Below are 22723 nucleotides of genomic sequence, written 5' to 3'. Positions count from 1 at the left end.
CGCGGAGCTGTGCCTGGCGTGCTGTTGCCTGGAGACTGGCGCGAGACCCAGGATCGCTCCCTCGCCGCGCGAACGCTCCACCGTGGAAGGGGGCGGTGCCTGCGGGCGCCCCAAATGCATTATTCATGAGGGTGCGGCATGCATTATTCATAAGACGGCGAATGAGCGATCGGTCCGACCCCGAGCTCGCTCTTCATTGGCCGCAGGGCCCAGTGAGGCCTCGCCCCCAGCGGCGCGGCGCAGGCGCAGCGGGACGCGGCGGCGGCAGGAGGAGGCGGTGGAGGCCGTGCCGCCATGGCGGAGGGCGAGGCATTGGTGTCTGTGGACTACGAGGTGTTCGGCAAGGTGCAGGGCGTGTTCTTTCGCAAGTACACACAGGTGCGTGCCGCGGGCCCGCGGGGCGGTCGGCCCTGCCTGCCAGCCTGCGCCGTGCCCACTACCAGCCCGTCCTGTGGGTGCCTCCGAGGGGCTGAGCTGTGGGCGGGCGGGTCGTGGCCGTGGCCCCGGGCCGGGCTCCAGCCTCTGCCGCAGCGGGGCCGGCATCGCGGTGCTGCTGGCAGCCCGGCCGGGTTACGTAAGCATGGCTGAAGAGTGCATCTCAGCCCCAGTTTTTCGCGTGAAAGAATATAATTAGTAGTTGAGCGAATCCTGTGCTCCTTTCCTGCTGCCTGACCCACAGGAACTTCCTTGGAGGCCTGTGCGTCACCAACAAAATTGGTTCCTGTATGTGAATGTCGTTTTGTTGCTCTGTTACAGTTTGGATAACCTCATTTTTCTCTGCATTGTCTTGTCAGGGGGAGGCTAAGAGACTAGGACTCGTTGGCTGGGTCCAAAATACTAGCCGTGGCACTGTGCAAGGGCAAATCCAGGGCCCAACTGCCAGGGTGCGGGAGCTGCAGGAATGGCTCAGGAAGATAGGAAGTCCCCAGTCCCGCATCAGCCAAGCGGAGTTCAGCAATGAGAAGAAGATTGAGGCTCTAGAGCACAAGGATTTCCAGATTTTGAAGTGACTTTGTCCAGAAAGAAGCAAAATCCGGAGCGGGAGCTACCCTCACGGAACATTTCCTCTCTTCCCTGCTCGCTCAGTCAGCCAATATTCAGCTCTAGAGAGTTTTATTTTACTACATTTCTAATTTATTGTTTTGCTGCACTGTTAGTCTGACGCTCAGCCTGTCACAGAATTCTGGTGGGTACAGGAAGAGCTGTGCTGTCTTTGTTAAAGGGGCTGTTCAGGGGCAGAGCCTCTGTTTCTAAGTGCGCACAGTGTGTGGGGTCATACGTGAGTGGAATCTGTAATGTGTAGAGTGTGGCGCTGACGTGAAGAAAGTCACAGGATCAACGTTGACACAGAAAATTGCTAAAAACATCATGTCTGTGCACTAAATGCCTGAGAAACAACTTACTTTGTTCACGTTTTCTGTAGAATAAAGTTGCCTGCAGCTCACCTCCTGTGTGGAATGGGTGTGTCGCTTGGGGGGCTGAGTGGATGGCAGCCCTCGGAGCGGGATCTCGTTGCAGATACTCGCCCTGGTGGGAGAGCGGGGTTGTCCCGAGCAGCCTTCCGATGCCGCTCTGCGGGAATGGCCCGGGGGAAGGCGTGTTTCCCACAGCCGTGCAGAGCTTCCGGCCGGGGCGGGACTACAATTCCCGGCGTGCCCGTCTAGATCCCCCTTCTCACCCTCGTTCGCGCGCAGGTGCGCACGCGCCGTCGGCCTGTGGGAGGAGCTGCACGCGGGCCCGGCGGCCCGGCACGGTTGGTCTCGCGCCGGGGCGGTTGCGGGAGCGCCCCGGTCCGGCGGGTGCTGAGGGAACGGGGCCGGGACGGGGAGCGGGAGCAGAGGGGGCTCTGGACGTGAGGGGAGGGCGCGAACGAACCCGGGCAGCGCGCCCTCCTCAGCCCCCGGGGTCAGGGAGCCTCTGGAGTCCTGTCACAGCGGCGGCACCGGATCCCCAGAAAGGGCGAAGGCCACTAGTAAACCAGTAGGCGTCAAGGACTGGGAAATAGTGGGTTCCCTTTTGCATTAACAGCTTGCTCACTGCCTGACACCCGTTCCCGAGCCTGCTTTACTCCTTTCCTCGACAAGTAGCAGCAGATGCTATTTGATCAGGATGAGGCACTGTGAATTTATGTGGGGACATTGAGGTAAAAACTAAAGGAAAGCAGCTCTCTGCCCAGTTCTTGGTGATATTTATGCGATAATTCTGATGAAAATTACAGTAAAATACTCTTGCTTGCAAGTCCTTTGAGTTTTTCCTCATATGGTAGGAGTTTGGTTTGGGTACGTTAAGTTTGAGAACCAAGTATGTTATTAGTGATGAGCTTAGATTCTGGCTCTGGCCATCTGCCCTGAGGGCACTGACAGAGCCTGAGCAGGAAAGTAATCACAGAGGAAACCTCTGAATGTCAGGAAAACTAAGAAAAGTATATTTATGAGAGTGAATGCAAAAAAAATGAAAGGTTTTTTCAGGCCTTCAATTTGTATTTCTTTAATTTTATTTTTTCCCCCTTTTCTCTCCACCCAAGGTGTTCTTTTAAGGAACATGGAGCAGTGAGCTCCCCACAGTTTCTTGTGTTTCTCATCCATCAGATTTTGACATGATCAAACCTTTGGTGGAAGATGTGCGAGCCAGGCTGCGTTCTGGAGTGACTGTCAGCTCCCTTGGCCAGTGTGTTGAGGAGCTTGTCCTCAATAGCATTGATGCCAAAGCAACCTGTGTAGCTATCAGGGTGGATTTGGAAGCTTTTAAGATCCAGGTGGTGGACAATGGCTCTGGGATGGGGAAAGAAGACTTAAAGGCTATTGGAAAGAGGTACTTCACCAGCAAGTGCAGCTCAGTGGGAGACTTGGAGAAACTGACATTCTATGGCTTCAGAGGGGAGGCTGTGGCAAGTATAGCCAACATGGCCAGTGTAGTGGAAATTTCATCTAAGACCAGCAGGACAGCCAAAACCTTTGTGAAACTATTTCACAATGGGCAAGCACTGGAAGTGTGTGAAGCTGAATTGAACAGACCAAGTGGCGGAACTACAGTCACTGTGTGTAATCTGTTCCATCAGTTACCGGTGAGGAGAAAGTGTATGGATCCCGTGTTGGAATTTGAAAGAGTGAGACAGAAGATAGAGGCTGTTTCGCTAATGCATCCTTCTGTTTCCCTTTCTTTAAGGAATGATGTTTCTTGTTCTATGGTGCTTCAGCTCCCTAAGACAAGAGATGTATGCTCTCGGTTTTGTCAAATTTATGGACTGGGCAGATCCCAGAAGTTGCGACAAATAAATCACAAGTCTGGGGGATTCGAGATAAGTGGTTTTATCAGTACTGAGGGACATTACAATAAGAATATGCAGTTCTTGTATGTGAATAGAAGGCTTGTTTTAAAGACAAGAATACATAAACTAATTGATTTTTTATTAAGAAAAGAAAGTGTAATTTGCAAAGCAAAAGGTGTCCCTGCAAGCCGACAGGCTGGTTCAAGTCCTGTCCACCATCGCTGTGGGCCAGAGTTGTATGGGATCTTTATTCTCAATGTGACCTGTGCATACAGTGACTACGATGTGTGCCTGGAACCTGCAAAGACTCTAATTGAGTTCCAGAACTGGGATGTTCTTCTAACTTGCGTAGAGGAAGGAGTGAAAATATTTTTGAAACGAGAACATTTATTTATCGAACCGTGTAGTGTGGACATCAGAGAATTTAATGAAGATAATGACTTTTGTTTGCACAACGCTCCAGTTCTGAAGGCCTCAATCCTTGACAAGAAGAGCATCCAAGAAAGTTTCAAGAAAGCGTGTGATGAAATTGTGGATTCCTATGAAATGTGTACCTTGCAATCGAAAGATGTCAAAAGGAAGGCCATTACTCGAAAAAAAAATTCCAGTCTTACAGAGGCAAGTAAAAATGTACAGGAAAATGAAATCACCCCAAATCAGAAGACTGTTGAGTTATCTAACCCATATAGAAACAATAAAGCAGAGATTCCATTGCCCGATGAAGATGACACAGCTTCTGATTTAATTAAATCAAATACCTCAGAACAGGAGCCAAAATACACTAACAGTTCCCAAAAAGCATCTGATACTCATCTGAAACCTTCAGAAAGTCTTCATTCCTCTTTCAGTGGAGGGGCCAGATCAGAAATAAGAGAAATAGACAATTGTGGTGGCCCGCAGGACTGTGCTCAGAATAACATAAAAGATGTGGGCAGCCACCAAGGCAAAGTAACACAGAAAAGCAATAAGGTCTGTGTTTTAAATAAGAATGTTATTCAGTCACTGCCTGAGAGAGAAGACCCTACTGAAACAGCAGTGGGACCTGAAACTGTCTCTGGAAATTCAATGATGAGACACTGTAATGCAAGAAGAGGCAGGGAAACAGCTGAAGTGATAGATGATGCCAGAAGAGGGGCTGTTAGTTCAATACCATCAAAGCTGTCCTCTACAGGCCTCATAAGATGTGTTATGCAAAGTGAGCCCCCACATGATTCTGAACAAACAGAAGCAAGTCTTGCATTAAACACACAGTGTAGGCCTGGCTCTGTCAGTGACAAGGGTATTTTTGGCCACAAATTGAATGTTGCTATTCAGTCTTTAAATGATAGGGGTATTTCCAGTAATACAAATAAAGAATATACAGCTTCTTATACCAGAGAAGCACGCATGACTGATGGTAATAAGAACAAAACTTCGTCTCATCAGGTGAGGGGGGAAATAGCCATGCCTACTGCCACTAGTAAAAGAGGTTATGAAACGAATGATACAGAATTGCCACTGCCAACTTCCTCAGGTATTCCTCACAAGAAAATTGTTATAAAAAGCACTAGAAGGCAAATAACTGTGCCAAGGCCTCAGTCCTCTAAGAAACTGAGCATGTCCACGCAGCTGGGTTCGTTAGAAAAGTTCAGGAGATACTATGGGAGTGTCGAGTCTATGCTACCAACACCCATGTCACAGCAAAGTGAATTAGATCTAATGGTTCTTAATTCACAAACTAATTGTGACTTTTCAAAGAATGACAGTGTCAATCGCAGTAACTTGAGCACTTGTGAAATTCCACCTGTGGAAGGTACAGATTCTAATAAAGCTAGCCAAGCTTTTGGTTCTTTGGAAAAGACTTTATTTTGCAGTGGAGAAACATCACAGGACAAACGAACCCTTTGTCAGAGTCCTTTGACATTGTCTGATTATTCCCTGGTTAGTAAAAAAAACCCAAGTTGTAAAAGATCTTCAGGATCTTTATCATCCAAACTGTCTAGAATGAAAACTGACCACAAAGAAGTAGAACAACTTGGTGAACAATTCCAAACAGACTCAAATAGAAAAGATGACCACTCTTTTGATCTTGAATCCTCAAATAGTGATTTTTTGTATAACACTTGTCAAACTTATAAATCCTTAGTGGAAAAAGTGGGAGAACGTAATGACAGTGTTTCTAAGGGGATTGCGTGCTCGCAATCAGATGATGCCGTAGCAGAGTCTGTGAAGAGTTCTGTCAGCTCGTCACCACTCAGCAGTGTAGAAGGGGAGTACACAGTCTCTTCAGGCAGTATTTTATCACTGCCTGCTAAAAATGATTGTACTAGCACGATCTGTAAAGATAAAAGTACATTAGATGAATCCTCAGAACAAGATAATAAAGATACTGAGGTTCCCCATGTGACCTTACAAAGTAACTTGGAATTCTCTGCAGACAACACAAGCACAGGCAATTCCAGGAGTGATATGTGTTGTTCTGTCTGGCTGCAAGATTTTGATGCTTCTTCGGGTAAGACAATATACATCAATAAAGCAACTGGACTGAGCACCTACGGCACTCCTCCTAGTGAAAGATTTCAAGCTGCTTGTATTCAAGATATCACAACAATGGCTGTGAATGTTGTTTCAGAGAATGGTAAGAGGGGGGGTGGTGGTTGTAAAAATGGGATGAGGAAAAGTGTGTAAAATAATCTTGCTGACAGCATCTGGGAATTTATACTGAAATAGGCACTGCCTTACATGTAATAGCTGCATGGAAAACAGGAAAGTGTTGGGAACTATGGAGACAGTAAAATATTAATGTTAAAGATATAAAAGAAAATTTTTAATAAGTGGTAAAAAAATGTCGGTATCACGTCAGTTAACAAACAGCTGCCTAGTTATCACTGGGCATCATAACATTCACTGTGATCACAATTATGTGTAATTGTTGTCATATATAACGTGAGAAACATATTTCAAAGTAAATGTACCAGAAAAATACTGTGGTTTTTACCGTTTTGTCCTAAACAGTTATGTTTCTGAGATTATGTTGTTGCAGAGAGACTTGTATTAAAATGATCTTTTTTCAGTTTGCAGATAAAATTTAAAGCAACCCTTGAAAGATGAACAAAAATCTAACTTCATTGTGAATGTGTAGTTTCCTTTCCATGGAATTTGGAAGGCAGGCTGTTCCTTCACAATTTGTAGCAGGTGTTGTACAGCATTGTTGGTGGCTTTTCCATTAGCAAAAGGACACTGCTTTGTATTGGTTTTCCAGGGGTATGGTGTTCTTGAGTCTTCGTTGATCTATGTGGCGGGTTTTGACTTTCCACATCCTTCTGATCTGGCTCAGCAGAATACTGTCTTTGATAATTTTCCCTTCCAGGGATATATCTGTGTTTTCAAGTTGTTCTTTGTTCTGTCTATAGGCAATTTTTGTGAGCGAAGATGCAACCATTCCTCATGTAGACTCTATTTTCTACTGCATAATTTGTTTTGAAAAAGTAGTTTGGACTTCTTTCTAGATAGTTCTGTAAAATATTTGTCTAATCAATCCTCATAGCTTCTGGTTTCTTCTATTTTTGTCTGTTACTTCCTTTTTTGTCACTAGTCACAGAAACACTGGTGCAGTAGTGTTGCAATTGATAAGTTATTCCCTTTAAGTGTAATAATTGATGCCAGCAATTTTTAATATATATTGTGTTCCATTGAAGAAAATTTCATGCAAGTTTTTATTAGGTAAAGCTACTTGCAAGCACAAAGATACACTCCTTGACTAACACTTTTAATTTCTGTGGTTTGCCAATTTTATTGCTCACAGTGGTGTTTAGTAGCTGGCCAAAGCCCTGAGTTGTAGAAGTTGACCTTCTATCCAGAATGTTTGGATAGTGCATTCATGTTTATAAAGAGAATACCTCAGGTACCCTTTCAGATGATGTATAGTCTGTTTTCAAGATGTATATTGTATCTTTTTACCTCCCATGATACCTCCATTGTGTTACTCTCTGTTGTATCAGTGGTGCCAGTCTTTCTTAACCCTATCACTTTTTTGGTGAGGTGTCTGCTTTTTTGCTTTTCTTAGATTGAGGGTCAGACCTCCCAAACCTTCACGAGGTATTTGAACTGTGGCTAGACCCTATAGATCTTAGGTTTTCAAAGTTCAACAGATACGTTCTTTCACATGTTTTTCAAGCAAAGGATAGTCCTTCCTTTCAGCCATAGGAATAAACATAACTGTGTCTTAACGCAACATTTGCATCTCCTGGTGTTGAGCGCTGTTTTGGACTGCTGTTAAGATCCAGGAGCAGAATGATTTCTTCACTTGCTATATATGCTTTCAGTTTGCTCTTTAAAGTAGTGTCAGTAAGCCCATGGTGTTGACTTAGAATTTCATAGCTCCATGATTTATTAAGAACAGCATCTCATATACAATTTTAGGGAAATTAGTTACTGACAGGTAGAAGGAGGTAAGAATAATGCATATCCTCTTTTCTGTGACAGCAGTAGCCATCTGCCATCTTTTCCAGTCACAAGCTACATGCTCAACAGAGATGCTAGATTTTGTAGGTTAGAGTCAGACATCTTTGTACCGATAAAACTGATTGCTACAGGAAATTTTATCAGGCTTCATTTCACCATCAGATGCCTTTTTGAATAATGCATTTGTAGTAGGATAACATCCCAGTTCAACTTTGTCTTTGTTGCTACACCAGCTATGTTTGCAATTTTTGTTACTTATGTTATTCTCTGTTGTTACACTGATATATCCTAATGATCTGATTGAGGCAAGTGAAAACGAATGCTCAAGTATGGTAATTGTACGGGGTTTGCCTGTATAAAGTAGATACGTTGTTATCCTCAACACCTTTTTTGATGTTACTTGTCAGAAGAATCATATTAATTATATCTCTGCCAGCTCTGAAATCTCACTGGCCTTTGAGCAAGAAAATCAATCCTAACTTTATGAACAATATATATCCTGAAGAAGGATTTTCCCTGCAAGAAGAAACAGGGAGATGACTCTTTGTCTATTACATGTATAAAATACTGGACTTGTGTTGATATAAATGATAGATTCTTGAGAGTTAATATCTTTCCATGGCAGTAGCTATAAAAGTTCTGTCAAAGTCTGAATTAGGCAGCATTCTTCAATTTGCCACAGTTTACCAGAAACCATGTCAGGCCATCTTGTCCTCTGTTCTGGGTTTTGTGACAATGGGATACTGAGTTACTCTCCAGTGCTGGGCTGCTGGTTTGGATTCTCAAAGGACTCTCAGTCCCCAGGGTAGGACCGTCACTGATCCTCACTGGAATGGAGCCAGCAGTCAGGAATCTATGGCCTGGTCTAAGATCTCATAGAGCCTTTTCACACTGAGCTTATCAGCACACAGCTGCTTTTCTTTGGCGTTATCACTCTACCACTTTTCCTGAATGCACACCCTTAATTTCTCAGTAGAAAGGAACTTTATTAATTCATTATTATTTCACAAAGAATAGAAGTCTGAATTGTACTAAAGGAAGGGTGAAATGTTTACCACTGTGCTGGAAATGTGAGCCACTTTTCTTAATACTCTTGATAAGAATACAGGTTTGTAATATTAAATCATTTCTGGGTGGTAGGAACACGTTGTTAGGCTAATTGTGATATCTCATGAGGGCTCACTGACTTGTAGTTTTCAGTTTTACAAATTCCTGATAACTGTATTAAATACTGATAGGAATGGTGATATATTGACAGTTTTGCTACTCCTTGATAGAGGGAATTCAACAGTGTTTTGATCTCTGGTAGACTACTATATGCCTCCTCTTTTTCTTTGGAGATGACACTTCTGATTGCACTAATTCTGGAAATTGCTACCAGTTTAAAGCAGCAGCCAATTTTTAAGTACAGTCCTGCAGAAGCCATGGTAATATTTCTAAATATGTTTTCTGATGCAGGTGTGTCTGATAATTCTCCGCTTTTTACATATGTGTCAATATTGCACAACCTGTGGGATGTTCTAATTTGCGTAGGGCTAAGCACATGCTGCTTTATAAGAATATAATAATCGTATAGCTTTTAGTAATTTTGCATGCTGTTGATTCTGCAGCAGTAAATTTATTTTGTGTTTAGGGTTTCAGTTCAGATGCCATCCTTTTAGAAGTGAGATTGTGTTACCCTTCCTTCCTAGACCTCAAAATGAGAAGACTCAGGCAAGCCAGGATCTGAGAGGTAGGGCCAGCTTTCCAGGACATAGTGTTCTGTGGTAAAAACAAATCAAAGAATTCTCCCAGATGTCCCAACAGGAACCCAGAATTACTCAAGGTCTGTTAACAATGGGACTGTGTGAGTCATCTCAAATCTAGAACTGGGAAAAAAAACTTTTAGGGTTGAAGGCAGGTTAGGGGATACTTATTTACAGGATGAAATACCCAGTTCTTTGTTGGATTCTGTCAGTAGTTTAAAGAATAATTACCTACTCCCTTCTTTGTACTCATTCCAACTTTGGAATGTGACAAATAACTTCAATCCTCACCTTTTTTTTTGCAGTGGAAATGATGAAATAATCTTTTTGGTATGTAACTTTGTCCAGAGGGAGTGGGTAGCTAAACAGGTCTTTCTTTCCCTTCACATTGCCCCCCCCCCCATTTCCAGGGCTGTTGAATTGTGCTGCAGCATTTTTAGGAGTCAGAAAGCTGCACAGTACCCTTCCTAGTTAAAGCAGACAGTACAGAAGCCTAGTCTCACGTTCCCTTATTTGTTTGTACACTCTCCCCCTTTTTATGGAAGTAAAAAATTAAATAGTACTTGTGTGAGATAGAGGTACCTAACAAACCTTCTATTGACAGATGGTGATAGTCCCTGTATTATCTATGTGTTCTTTCCTAGATGTTGAAGGGGAGTCTCTCCAGTCATTGCTTTTGGAATGGAATAATCCTGTTTTTGTTCCCTGCCCAGAGGTAGGTATTACCTTGCATCTCATGCTAAAATAGGAATCATTTTAACCTGTTATTTTCTGACATTGGGACCAAAATTGCAATTATTGTAATTGTTGCATATAAGTTATTTGGAGATATATTAGACAATAGACCTGGCAGTTTTGTGGTTTTAGAGACTGTTTAGATGCAAGTCATTGTTGTGGATTTATTCAAAGTCAGAGATGCAGGTATCAGGCTAATCTTTTACCTTATGTCGTTTCAAAAGCAAAACATTATAAACTGTCTTCCCTCTACAGAGATAGTTGTCTTAAAATCAAAAGCTATTGAATGGCAAAATAGTGATATAGTGTCTGTCCACTTTGTGGACAGAGCTAAATAACCCAGGTTTCTTTCTCTGGTATGCAACGGGTCTTAAAAGTGTATTTTACTATAGCTGTTTTTATAGCCTGGCAGGATTACAGCCTATGAGAGAAAAACAATGTTGGAGCTTTCTGAGAAACTTCCTTTGCTGTCATGAGGTAGCATTATCTTTAATCCTCATGTTGTGTGCATATAAACATATGTATGTAACCATTTCCACCTGCAAACAATAGGAATGGAGCAGCAAACCACCTGCTGGTGAGTTTCTGGAAGGGAACAGTTCTGTTCAGTCCTTTCGGTGACGTGTGCTCTGACTCATTTCAGGGCAACACAGCTTTTGTAATGAGATCCACTGAGAGCTCACGTAGGCTGATATTTAACTTCAGCTTTGCTATAGGTACTTGAAATCAGCTGAATGCATTGAAGTTATCAGGTAATATCCAGGTGGGAAAAATATTTGGGGATAGAAGCAGAGGGATTGCAGGATGGTTTTTTAGCTAGTGTTATTCTTGTGTAGAAAGCTCGGTTTGCAAGATACAGTTATTTCCAGTTTTTATTAAAACTGGTTTTTTTGAATATTCAATATATGTTTGGGATTTTTTGACATATCCCTTACAGCCTGTTTGATCTGTAATTCTCTTTTTACAGATTGCAGTTGATGTGACCAGTGGTCAGGCCGACAATCTGGCTGTGAAAATTCACAATATCTTGTATCCTTATCGTTTCACCAAAGACATGGTTCATTCAATGCAGGTACAATATAATCTATTCTTTTATTACTGGTTTTATTGTATTACTAGCTTTCACCCACAAATTCCCACTGAGCATATAGGATTTGCTGATGTTTGTACCTGGTGGGAAAGACGTATTCAGGAAAACAGATCATATTGCTAATTTTCACAAGCACTGACAGAATTCTTGGTTGCTGTGTGATGACAGCAGACACATATGTCATGCCAGATATTAGTATCATTTCATGGTTAATCAGCTATCTGCAAGTGACTCTAAAATTACTTGACTAGTATGGTTAAGTCAGAATCAAGAGAGAGCCCTGCTACTGCTGCTTGGAAACACTACTAACTAAATGATAGCAATGGACAGTTTTTTATATTTGTTGTAGGCATTTGTTTAGTTCACGTTTATCTGAAATCTCTGTCCTGTATCTTCCATTTTTGTTGACCTTAGAAATTTAGTTCCCCAGCAGAGTGATTTCAAAAGCAAATTCCAGATTTAATGGAAAAACTTGAAATTGCACCTTAAGATTTGTATCTGCCCTTAAAAGTGATTTTTAAATATGGCAAAATGGCATCATAACATCAAGTTTAACTTAGTGCTTTTTTTATCAAATGTTTTGAATATTAACTTAAAAGCAAATGTAAATGTATGGCTTCAACTTACATTCTTTGATAGTTTGCCTGGGTAGAAATGCCAGAGTGGATTCCCTCCCTGTCTTGCATCCCAGTGACAAAAGACTTACAGGCCCAGTTAGCATTATTCTTAGGGAGTCAGGTTGCTGACTTCAAGATTGCAGGTTCTGACTGTGCGGGGCATGGTAATGTTGATCTCCAGGGTGGACAAGGATCCACATGATTCCCTTAATTATGTTGTGAGTGCAGGAATAACAGGAGTAAATAAAGTTACTGCAGCGAACAGTTTATGTTTCACAAAGACAGGAGAGGAAAGATGGAAAATGGAAGGTACCATTACCACTTCCCATCTCTGAAAAATCTGAATACTACCTTCAGTACCCTATAGCAATTTTGAGAATATCAGTAGAGGAGACCAAAAGCACAAAACATTGTGTCATGCGACAGGAAAAGAATAAAAAAAATCATTAATGTCTTGCATCCCTGCAAAGAAATAGAATCATCCATTCATTTTTACCTAGCAGATGAACAATGCACATGTTGTAAGACAGAGAATTCAGAGTGAGCTCTGTCTATATGAGCTGGGGAGAAATTCCTCTGTAACATCACATCTGAATATTTGAAATCTAACAATAAGATACTGAAAGCATTGTGCACCCCTTCTCAGTTGCTCTGGTTGATTTCTGATGCTTGAGAGAAAGGTGAAATCAAGACACAGAGGCAAATTCTACATCAAAAAATGAGGAGGAAAAAAGTTTCCTGTCTTCTGCAGATGATCAGCAGGTTAAAAAGGGTTGTTTTCATTCTCTTTTGGTGGTATCAACAATTAAAATACTCTGATTCACTGTGCACATCTTTCATTCCCAACTCAAGGAGGTTTCTACAACCTTCAAGAACAATTAGCATGCTTGCCCTTATCTTTGAAAAAATTGATCCAGAATTATTTTTTTTTATATCTTGAAACTTTCTCTTAGCTCCAGATGAAACTGTTTCATGACCATTTAATGGTAATTTGATCTTCTGCTGGTATTATGTTTTAGCTTAAATAATTTCTGCCTTTTCCATGTTTAGTCCCCCACTGTATTTATAAAAAAATAACTATACACCTTCTCAGTCTAGTTTTGCTAGGCCAAATCCTTTAAGCCTTTTGGGTTGGGAAAGATGTGGTTTCCACTCCCCTAGTCGTCCTGCTAGGTATTTGTTGTTCTTGATCCATTTTGATTGTTGTTTCTTTTGTTTGCCTTCATTTTAAAAATAATTTTACTGCTCTATAATGATTTTTATGAGTATCTTACAGGTTCTTCAGCAAGTGGACAATAAATTTATCGCTTGTTTAATTAACACTAGGAATGAAATGGATAAAAAGGCAGGTAAGAGTGGTTGATAGCGTGAAGCTATGTTGACTGTCAAGTGTGGTTAGATTGCAGAGGGAACACTGTTCTCTTTGTAATCTCTTCTTGCTTTGGGATGATATTCTGAGTAGAGGAAAATGTTAGGCTTCGCTTGAAATTTCTTGGATCTTCTTTATCTTTATTTTGGATGTTGTTGAGTGTTCCTACTGCCTTCAGATTAATGTTATAAAAATAGATTGTACTCAAATTGCTAACATCTTTCAGACTCAGTTCACAGTGTCTGGACATACTCATTGTTGAAGCTCTCTGAAGCTGTACAAAAAAGGCATTCAAAATCAGTAGGTTTTGTAACATTTTAAAAGACTGTATTAAACAGAACAGTTTGTGGATGACTCAGCTTTCTTTATGAAGTTAGATGAAGATGTCAATAGACAAGAGTTTCTGACTCAATTTAATTACCTTAATTTAACCGCCAATTTGGATCACTAAATTTCTGTTCTATAGTGACTTTATGTTCTGCCAACACAGCCTCCTCCTCACTTTGTTTCTGTGAAACAGGCTGATAGTTATCTTCTAAATGTGGCCCCTGGGAAGTGGTTATTCTTCCTGATCCGTGCAGTTGTCTGGTACAAATTTGCCTATTTCTCATCTGTTGTGATATGTTTTTAGATGGAAACCTCTTAATTTTGGTGGACCAACATGCAGCTCATGAACGGATCCGCTTGGAGCAGCTTATTGCAGGTGAGAATTCAGGTGGTCTTAGAAAAAAAGATAATCAGAGCACAGAAAAGTACAGATGAGCTGTCTAGGGTGTATGGAACCAATAAGATATTCATTTGCCATCTTTATCCTGATCCCTAGGAGAGTGCAGACATTCAGTATCTGTAGCAGTCATAATATTGGCAGCTGAAAATTGTTACAGCATTTCCAAAAATAGAAGATATATTCCCTACCCACAAAACTATTGAACTAAAATAGTCCTGACATAATGAAAGAGCAGGAAGACTGATAGGAAAAACAATGAAGAGGAAATAGAACAACATCAATAAGTTTATGTGGTTATGCTGGGAAGAATAAGACATGGTATGCAGAGTAAAGAGCATAGTTCATTTGGTTCCTTTTTAGCTGAATACTGTGCTTAAAGCTTAAAATTTCCGCAGTCTGAAACTGTTTGCAAAGGGATAATAGTCTTCTGTGTAAGCTCATTAGCCATTGGTTTCAGTGTTAAAAAGCACAATAGCCATCCATCAAGTACTTTAAAATCGTTGACCTTCTCTTTCATCAACAAATACTGCGTAGTTCCTGCAAAGAGTGTTCCAGGAACTCTGCTCTTTTTGGTCAGGTACTGAAAAAATTAAAGACTGAAGGGAGAAATGCTTAATGAATAGTATTTTAACTCCATTTATATTGGACTTTTCTGTGAAAAAATTGCTCCGAGTTGAACCAAATATATCAGTGGGGGTTTTTTTTGCTATTTAGGGTGACTCTTTTTTGAAACTGGTGGGAAAAAACAAAGTGGCATTAACCAGCCCTTCCCCAGAGACTGGATGTCTGGTTTGTGACATTCCCAGTCCTCCACAAGTTTCAGGAGAAGGCATTCTGTGGTCACTTTTTAATCCAAGCAGGGGATTACAAGCCAAACCAGAGGGTCATTAAGGGTAATGCCTGCGTAAATATTTTAAGAGGGGATACTTCTAACTGTTTCATTCACAGATTCCTATGAGAAGGAAACTTCAGCATGTGGCAAGAAGAAAATACTGTCGTCCTCCATCTCTCCCCCTTTGGAGATTGAAGTTACAGAAGAGCAAAGAAGATTTCTACGGTTAGTAATGGCAAATAGCTCTAAATTTTTGGGGATGTCTCTGTTGACCAGGAGGATCTCTGTGTATTGCTGGGTTACCATGAAGCTCAGGAGAGAAGTTGTTGATTCTTTCCTGAGCCAAGCCCAATTGGCTCTGTCTGTGCTGAGGAAAATAGATATGCTTCTTCGGCACGTTGTTACAACATCTCGAGTCAAAACCCTGTGGTGTGCCATTTCTGTGCCTTTGTAATGTGCTCTGATTTCCCTGGGAAAATAAACCTTCATGTGTGGGCCAAAGCAGCCTCCAACAGTTCCTGCTGTCTGGGGCTCAGGACTTGGGAGTGCACAATGGAGTGTGGTGCCCATAGTGTCAACTTAGGTACTGATTTTACAGACAATGTTTGAGAAGATAAGGATGGGGTATGGAAAGTTTGTATTGTGAATCCTTCAAAAACACATTCCTTATTCATAGGCACCTGCCAAGAGTAGTTAATGAACACTTTTCCCAAATGTTTCAGAATGGTGGCCTCACTACTATTAGGATATTTAACTTTTGTACTGCAACAGTTTAGATACAAATTTGATGTTGGGCTGTTGAAGATCTATTGGACAGTAATCAGACTTTTTTCCCCCCAGATCCCTGTCTGTCAGGTGCCACATGCACTTTTGGGGGTTTTTCTCACTGCATTGTTCATTGTTTACAAGTGAAGTTCTATCAGGACTACCTCATTACTGCTCTTTTTTTCTTTTTTGGGATGCCTCTAGTAAATTCAACAGCTTCTAAATCAGACCTTACTAAGATTGTTGCCTGTTAAAGTATACACTTGCTCCATGTTGTTCATAGTTCAGTAATATTTAAATGCTTTCGTCGTTCCCACCTCTTAATGATGATCTTGCTAACATTACAATATTTGTAATGCCTTTTGTTCAACTTTGATTTATTTTTGCGCTCATCTGTGAGTGTCTTCCATTTCTGATATATCTACTTTTGAGAATGCATGGCCAAAATTGAAGACAATATACCAAGTGAGGGTATCCCATTGCTTCATACAGTAGCTTTTTAGCTGTGCCCATATTTTTTGTTTATTATATCCACACCTGATATTTTGTCTGCTTTTTTGCCAATGCTGCTTGCATGAACTGTGTATCTATTGATTGTCATGACAGGGAAACACAGAGTTGTGGGGGTTATTTTTTTAATTTTTGCTATTTATGTAGAAGCCAACCAAAAGTAGAAATAGATTAAATTATTCTGATAATTTTTATTTATTTTTCTTTAAGAGCGGTTTTTCTGTCATTTTCCATTATTCCTTTTTTGTTCATCCTACAGATTTCAATCATCATTTTTCTACTTGTTTTAAATTCTGATTGAGTTCAACTTTGTCTCTATTCTCAGTTAACCTAAATAATTTCATGTTTTCTACAAATTTGCTTGCTTGACCGTGTCCTTTTTCCATATCATTAATAAAGTCATGAAGATACACATCAAGATTCATGTTGACCATTGACCATCTGTTGCCAGCTTACCTTCTTTCCGTAGTTGCTAAATCATGACAAATGTTACTTCTCTGTGCATGACGACTTTTTGCGTTCCTTTTTTTAGCTGCTTTTAAGAGGCGGCATCAAAGTGTTTTTGAAAGAGCTAATAAATTCTGAGAGCTACTTTTCTTCATCAGCTAAATCACAAATGTTCTACAAAAATCAGTAGGAAAGTACATCAGAAAGGCATGTCTTTCTTTTAAGGGCACTGGTTGAATATTCAGCACAGGGGATGCCAGTTGTGGTTTTCAGTTAATGCTTAAGATAATTGATTGATAATTCATAAGCAAGAAGATTACTAGTGGTGGGCTATACTGGTACTGGCTTACTAGTACTTTTATTGTGTGACTTTATAATTTTTTAGTATGTATTAGCAGTTCATCCCTTTGCAATCACTCTGTGAGACTATCATTACTAAAAGGTAATGAATTAAAAGTATAATGTAAAAATCTAAAGTGTGTTGTTATTGTTACTGGCAGACTATGAATGTATTCTGTGGTAAATTTTGATGTAATTAAATTAATTAACATGTCTAAAAGCCCTTTCTCTTCAGCTATGGTTGCAATATAATAGTTCAGCTGGATCTCTGGTTCACCTGCAGCTTTGGTTCTGTTTGTTGACTGAGCATTGTAGTAATGCATTGTTCTGTTGACTCTCTTGAACTTCCTTCTTTATTTTTTCCCTTAATTAAAAAAAAAACCAAACCTGATTGACTTCAATAGCTGCTTGGATTTTGTCATTTTCCTACAATGGGCTTTCTCTGTCTTTCTGTGCGCTCTTCTTTTTTTGGCTAGAATTACACAAGCCATCTCCATATGGAGGCTAATAATTGTATTATTCTCGTGACTGATTTTAGTAAGTTTAGATTAACTTCTTCCTTTGTTCAAAGAATCTCTTTTCTAAAACTGACCTTTACCACCTTTCAGTGAATATTTCCTGAATTAAAAAAATAAAGTTGTTTTCATTTTGAAGATAAGTTCTCATCTGACTGTGAAGTCTCATTTTTGTGTGTATTTTTCCATCCACAGGTTGACATATGTCATCATTAGCTGGAGGTTGTTCTTCCCTGTGTTCTCTTTGCTTACGGAATATAAAGTTCATTAAACCATTATAAATTTCTTACAGTATTTTTTCCATTTTAAGTATTTGCTAATACATGTCATTTGAAACCACAGTTGTTTTAGGTTAAAGCAGTCTTAATGATGTGTAATTTTAATATTTTGAATGTTTGTGTGTTGAACCAGGCACCTTGTGCATCTTCAAAAAAGTAGATTTATAAATTTAGACATAAAGCTTCTCTCCAAATAATACAGGAACTCTTAGATCTTGTGCTTGTGGAGCATGAAAAATACATATTTGATTGGAGTGGAAAAACATGGCTGAATGTAGGCTGAAAGGGCAGAAGTACTTGGAATCTCATGATGCATGGATTTTGAGATGGGAAACTGTTACAGGAAGAAATATATGTGGAGTACAGAAATATTTACCTATGCTGTGAAGACATAGCTACTGTGATTGATGTCTTATTTCTGGGTTTTTTTTCCCTCAGATGCTGCAACAAAAATTTGGTGGACTTGGGTCTTGAATTATTGTTTCCTGAGGCAAACAGCTCCTTGATTCTTGTGAGGAAAGTGCCAATGTGTTTTATGGAAAGAGAAGCCAATGAATTACGACGGAAAAGACAACCTATTACTAAAAGTATTGTGGAGGTCAGCTATGGATGTGGGTGAAGTTACAGTACTAGGTCTTGTTCTGTGTTAATGGCCCCGGGTATTACAGTATCTCCGTTAGGAGGGAGATGGTGTCCCTTGGCAAATGCGAGTGCCATTCCTTTCAGTAGCTAAGTAGTCCCACAATGGAAATCACTGAACTATAACTGAAATGATAGGAGACTGTTTCAGACTTGGATAGTGGAAAAGCTAAGAAAAATTATACATAGGACAGATGTTTCAACAGTTTACTGCTTGTGAATGCTGAATGAACAGTAAATGCTTGAAGGAACAGTAAAATTATTAAATTCTAACAAACGGTATTTATGTATCAGCAATATTAAACTTCTTTTCTTGAAATCTCTCCATGGGCAGTGCAGCTTCCTAAAAGACACTGTTCCAGATGTTTTGCAGTGTGAGGGAGAAATTTCTGAACTGATTACTTGCGGTTTCCGTTGTAAACCGTCCTCCACAATCACAGCTGCTCTTAAACTTCTTAAAAATTGGTTTTGGAGTACCACATTCAGACATTGGGCTAAGTTGAGAATCTGTCCAATCTTGCCATACATCTCTTTTGATATGAAAAGAAGAAACAGAGAAGTTGATTAATTTGATTAAATTTTCTTTTCCAACCTTGCTGTAATCACTAAGAACTCAAAATGCACTCTCCTGATGTGATTTGGGAGTCAAGAGTATCAGAAGTGGCAGAGGAGGGGATCAGATGTGTGCATTACGAGCACTCATTCTTAGCTGATGCCTCAAGATCTCATGAGCATTTGGGCAGATCTATTCTGCAGTCCTTTTTATTTTAAATAGATCTTGATGCAGCTATTCAGGATTAATTATGAATTTATTGCATTTTAGATATCAGAAATGAAATCCACATGGACTAGTTATTATCCAAAGAAGAAAGGGCAGCTATTCAAAGATAACATGCATTTTGTGGCACTCTGAGAGATGAGTTCCATTATGCCCATTCTGCAGATAGGAAAGTGATGCAGAGAGAAACCAAGTGATTGGTCTGAAGTCTGATAGGATACTTGTGAGAGGTCAGGACTTCCACCTAGATCTTTCACACTGTGGTCAGTGTACTATCAAAAGCATAATTTTTCCTGGTTCTGGCAGTTACACAGTAAATGATGCACAGATGTGGACAAAGTAGGGTAGAGGGATGAAAGGGAGAAATAACAACTGATACTACCTTTTTTCTTTTCAGGAGCTTATTCAAGAACAAATTGAGGTGAGTTGCTCTCTGCTTCTTAAGTTGACTGTAACAATCCAAAGCTTACTGCATGAACCAAAGGGAGTGTGTTCAGCTTCAGGTGACAGAGGTGGACTAGATAATCCACTAGCTTGTCCTCATTTTTAGTTGCCTTTGTGTTACAGTTCTTTGTTCTCATATTAAATGGAAAGTAAGATAATGTTCCCTTTCTGCTTTTAGCTAGTGCAGACCACAGGAGGAGGAGCACGAGGGACACTGCCTCTGACGTTTCTGAAGGTGTTAGCTTCCCAGGCCTGTCATGGTAGGGAAACTGTACTTTTCTTTCATTCTTCTCTTTCTTTTTTTGAACCTTTCTGTTTCTACACTACATCCTCCCTGGGGCAGTGTTTTCAGGATGTGTTTGCAGATATAGCAGGAATACAGACTGTGTATTTCTTAGGGATGAGAGGTTAATAGTCTTATCGTGGAAAGCACTGAGGGACAAGCAGTACTGCTCTGATTTATTCATGTATGGGCCTAACATACTTTCCAACCTTCACATGAAACATAGGTAGAATACAGTTCTGAGACACAGTCATCTCTGTGAACTCTGAACCATTCAAATAACAGCTCTATGAAGTGCCAAGGGGGAATGTGCTGAAATCTGCTCGAAAGCAAGTGGGAAGGAAAACTTAGCTGCTCTTTCCAAACTTTTTATTTCCTTTAAGTATCAAAAGTGCTAGTTTAACTCTGCCTATGACCTCTCAGGTACTTTTGGAAGGAGTGCAGTAAAAATTTACATGTTCTCAGGGACTGTCGCTTTCCAGTACCTGGCAATGAGCAGACCTTAAAGGTGTAGACTGCAGTAGCTCCAGGCTCTTGCAGCAGTTCCGATGCTATAATATCAACAACATCGTGCTGTGGGGGTAAACGTGAACCGCAAGCATCTGTTTTCTCAAGTGTCACTGCATTCTACAATTGGCAGTCAATACATATTTTTTGTTTTATATCTAAAAAAGTCCCATGGCTGGAAGGCAGATTGCAGATGGTCTTGTGCATCTGTGAAGGCTAAAATTTGCAAACACCTCTAAAATGACTCCCTACTGTTCTGCTTGGATTTCCTCTGCATGCCATTAAGTGCTCACCTATGAAAAAGGACTTACTGGCAGGGCTAGCATTTGGTCTCAGAAGTGATGCCTGTCAGTGGCAGCCACACAGAACCAATAAAGCCTGTGGGACTGATATTAACCGCTGTCTTTGTTTAATACTTTTTGATATGTGAACTGGTCTTCAGCCATAACACACACAAAAAAGCCCACTTGCTTCCTATGACATCACCTGAAAAAACAAAACCTAATAATTTTACCATCCATTGAACGTGGGTTAGGTGAAAGTTTAGGCCATGGAAAGCTGATCCTTATGCATCAGGCTGTTTAATTGACCCAAGCCCCAAGTCTGCCATACTGCAGCCTTTGGGTTGCTTTTGCAGCCTACCAGCTAATCTTTGGGAGATGCCTTGTTTTAGTGAAAACCACAGTTGTAGAGGGAAGTGGAATTCTCTTTGGCAGCATGTGTAAGAATTTGTATATATTTTTCAGGAGCTATTAAGTTTAATGAGCATTTGACTTTGGAGGAGAGCTGTGGGCTTATTGAAGCTTTGTCGTCTTGCAAGCTGCCCTTCCAGTGTGCTCATGGAAGACCTTCCATGCTACCTCTTGCAGACATAGACCATCTACAGCAGGAAGAACAGGTACTGTGTTGGACTCACCTCTGGTAATCTGCACTCTGGATTATCAGAGGCACATCATGTAGTGTGTTAGAACTACAATAGGCCAGTTTGAAAAACCCTCCACTGGCTTTATATTACTTGACTTTTTACATATTGTTACCAGTCAGAACATTTTAGAACATAAATCATCTGTCCTGTGAACACTTTAGCAAGGATTTTACCATATATCATTTGAATGGTCACATTGACTTGAATAGTGTCCTTAAGGTTAAGCATACATTTAAAGTAATGGCAGTTTTTAAGTGTAAAACTTAGAAAGCATATGAATTCTGATATTCTACTAGTGGCAAAGATGCTAATTTAAAAAAAAAAGCCTACTTCCCCAAAGTTTAAGATGCTATAAAATGGGGAAAAAACAAAGGAATAGCAACACTTATTATAAAATCATAGAGTGGTTTGGGTTGGAAGAGACTTTAAAGATCATCTAGTTCCAACCCCACCTGCCATGGGCAGGAATGCCTTCCACTAGATCAAGTTACATTTAAATTTAAAACAAAATCATTACTCCTCCCTTTTGCTATTACTGTGCTTATTGTTATTAATTGGATTCTGTTGAAAGTCAGATGGGACTTTGAATTAGATATTAGAAAAACTTTGGAATGACAGTATTAAGGCAAAGAGTATAGAAACCTTGAAGCTCATTTACTCACTGATGATTTAGTGCTTCTTAATTTTTCTCCCTCCAGCCTAAACCTAATTTGACTAGACTGCGGAAGATGGTGCAAGCATGGCAGCTATTTGGAAAAAAAGGACCCTATTCAAAAAAAGTTAAGACTGTAAGCTGCAACCTCTAGAAGTGTTGGTATGATCCATGAGCCTTGTTATTAAACAATATCCTGTGTGGAGCCAAGTTCTGAGCCAGTGCATTCACCAAAGTTCTGCTCCAGGTACTGACCTAAGAAGCAGAGACCAGCCAGGAGAACATGGCAGGAGAAGCCCACCCCTTGTAGCCTGGAGAAGCATCTTCAACATTAAGGAATTGTGCTCTAAGTCTGGGCCCTATGTCAGTGCTTGACTCGGGGATGCAAGGAGTTGCAGAAACTCGCAGTTACTAAAGCAAAGCACTTTTTTCCTGCAAGCACAGCATGATTCTGCATAATAGAGAGAGGAACTGAATTTGTGTATTTTATGAAATAGTGTATTTAATGAAAGTGCTTTGAAAATTGGGAGGTATTTCTTAATAAAATTAATACTGAACTCACTCTTTGGGCTCATGGCAGTGGTTGGAATGAGGACCGACCAGCTTCATAGTATATATAGGCCAATTTAGAATCAAAAGAACATTTAACTAGGCAATGAATGACACACCCAGCTGCTTTCTCCAGCTCCTTGGAGCTTCCACTCTTGAGTGAGAGATTTATAAATCCCAGTATAACCCCACAGAAGTAACTAAGTAGTTAAATATCCATTTTGAAGACAACTGCTAATGGATTCCCATTCCTATCACATTTGCAT

At 40.4% G+C, this 22723-nt stretch overlaps 2 protein-coding genes across 7 annotated transcripts; both read left to right on the top strand.

Annotated features, from left to right (window-relative positions):
• The first annotated feature begins 222 nt into the window (after positions 1 to 222).
• Positions 223 to 1444, top strand: ACYP1 (acylphosphatase 1). The gene is made up of 2 exons (XM_017835671.1): positions 223 to 378; positions 795 to 1444. The coding sequence occupies exons 1-2, from the start codon at positions 295 to 297 to the stop codon at positions 1008 to 1010; spliced, it is 300 nt and encodes a 99-aa protein (XP_017691160.1). The 5' UTR covers positions 223 to 294; the 3' UTR covers positions 1011 to 1444.
• Positions 1445 to 1670: 226 nt separating this feature from the next.
• On the top strand, positions 1671 to 22469 carry MLH3 (mutL homolog 3). 6 transcript variants are annotated; one of them, XM_017835667.1, is made up of 13 exons: positions 1671 to 1753; positions 2525 to 5885; positions 9345 to 9443; positions 10101 to 10171; positions 11159 to 11263; positions 13175 to 13247; positions 13899 to 13970; positions 14943 to 15051; positions 18119 to 18278; positions 19495 to 19518; positions 19720 to 19801; positions 21078 to 21229; positions 21955 to 22469. In XM_017835667.1, exons 2-13 carry the CDS (start codon positions 2597 to 2599, stop codon positions 22060 to 22062), a joined length of 4344 nt encoding a protein of 1447 aa, XP_017691156.1. In that variant the 5' UTR covers positions 1671 to 1753; positions 2525 to 2596; the 3' UTR covers positions 22063 to 22469. The 6 variants fall into 6 exon arrangements, with proteins under 6 accessions (XP_017691156.1, XP_017691155.1, XP_017691154.1 ...); XM_017835666.1 differs by lacking the exon at positions 1671 to 1753 and adding an exon at positions 1777 to 1980; XM_017835665.1 differs by lacking the exon at positions 1671 to 1753 and adding an exon at positions 1777 to 2004.
• The last annotated feature ends 254 nt before the right edge of the window (positions 22470 to 22723 follow it).

This window comes from Lepidothrix coronata, unplaced genomic scaffold (assembly GCF_001604755.1).
Source record: "Lepidothrix coronata isolate B3197 unplaced genomic scaffold, Lepidothrix_coronata-1.0 Scaffold262, whole genome shotgun sequence".
Taxonomy (NCBI): domain Eukaryota; kingdom Metazoa; phylum Chordata; class Aves; order Passeriformes; family Pipridae; genus Lepidothrix; species Lepidothrix coronata.
Note: the sequence above shows the minus strand (reverse complement) of the source record. Positions and strands in the feature narration are given on the sequence as shown.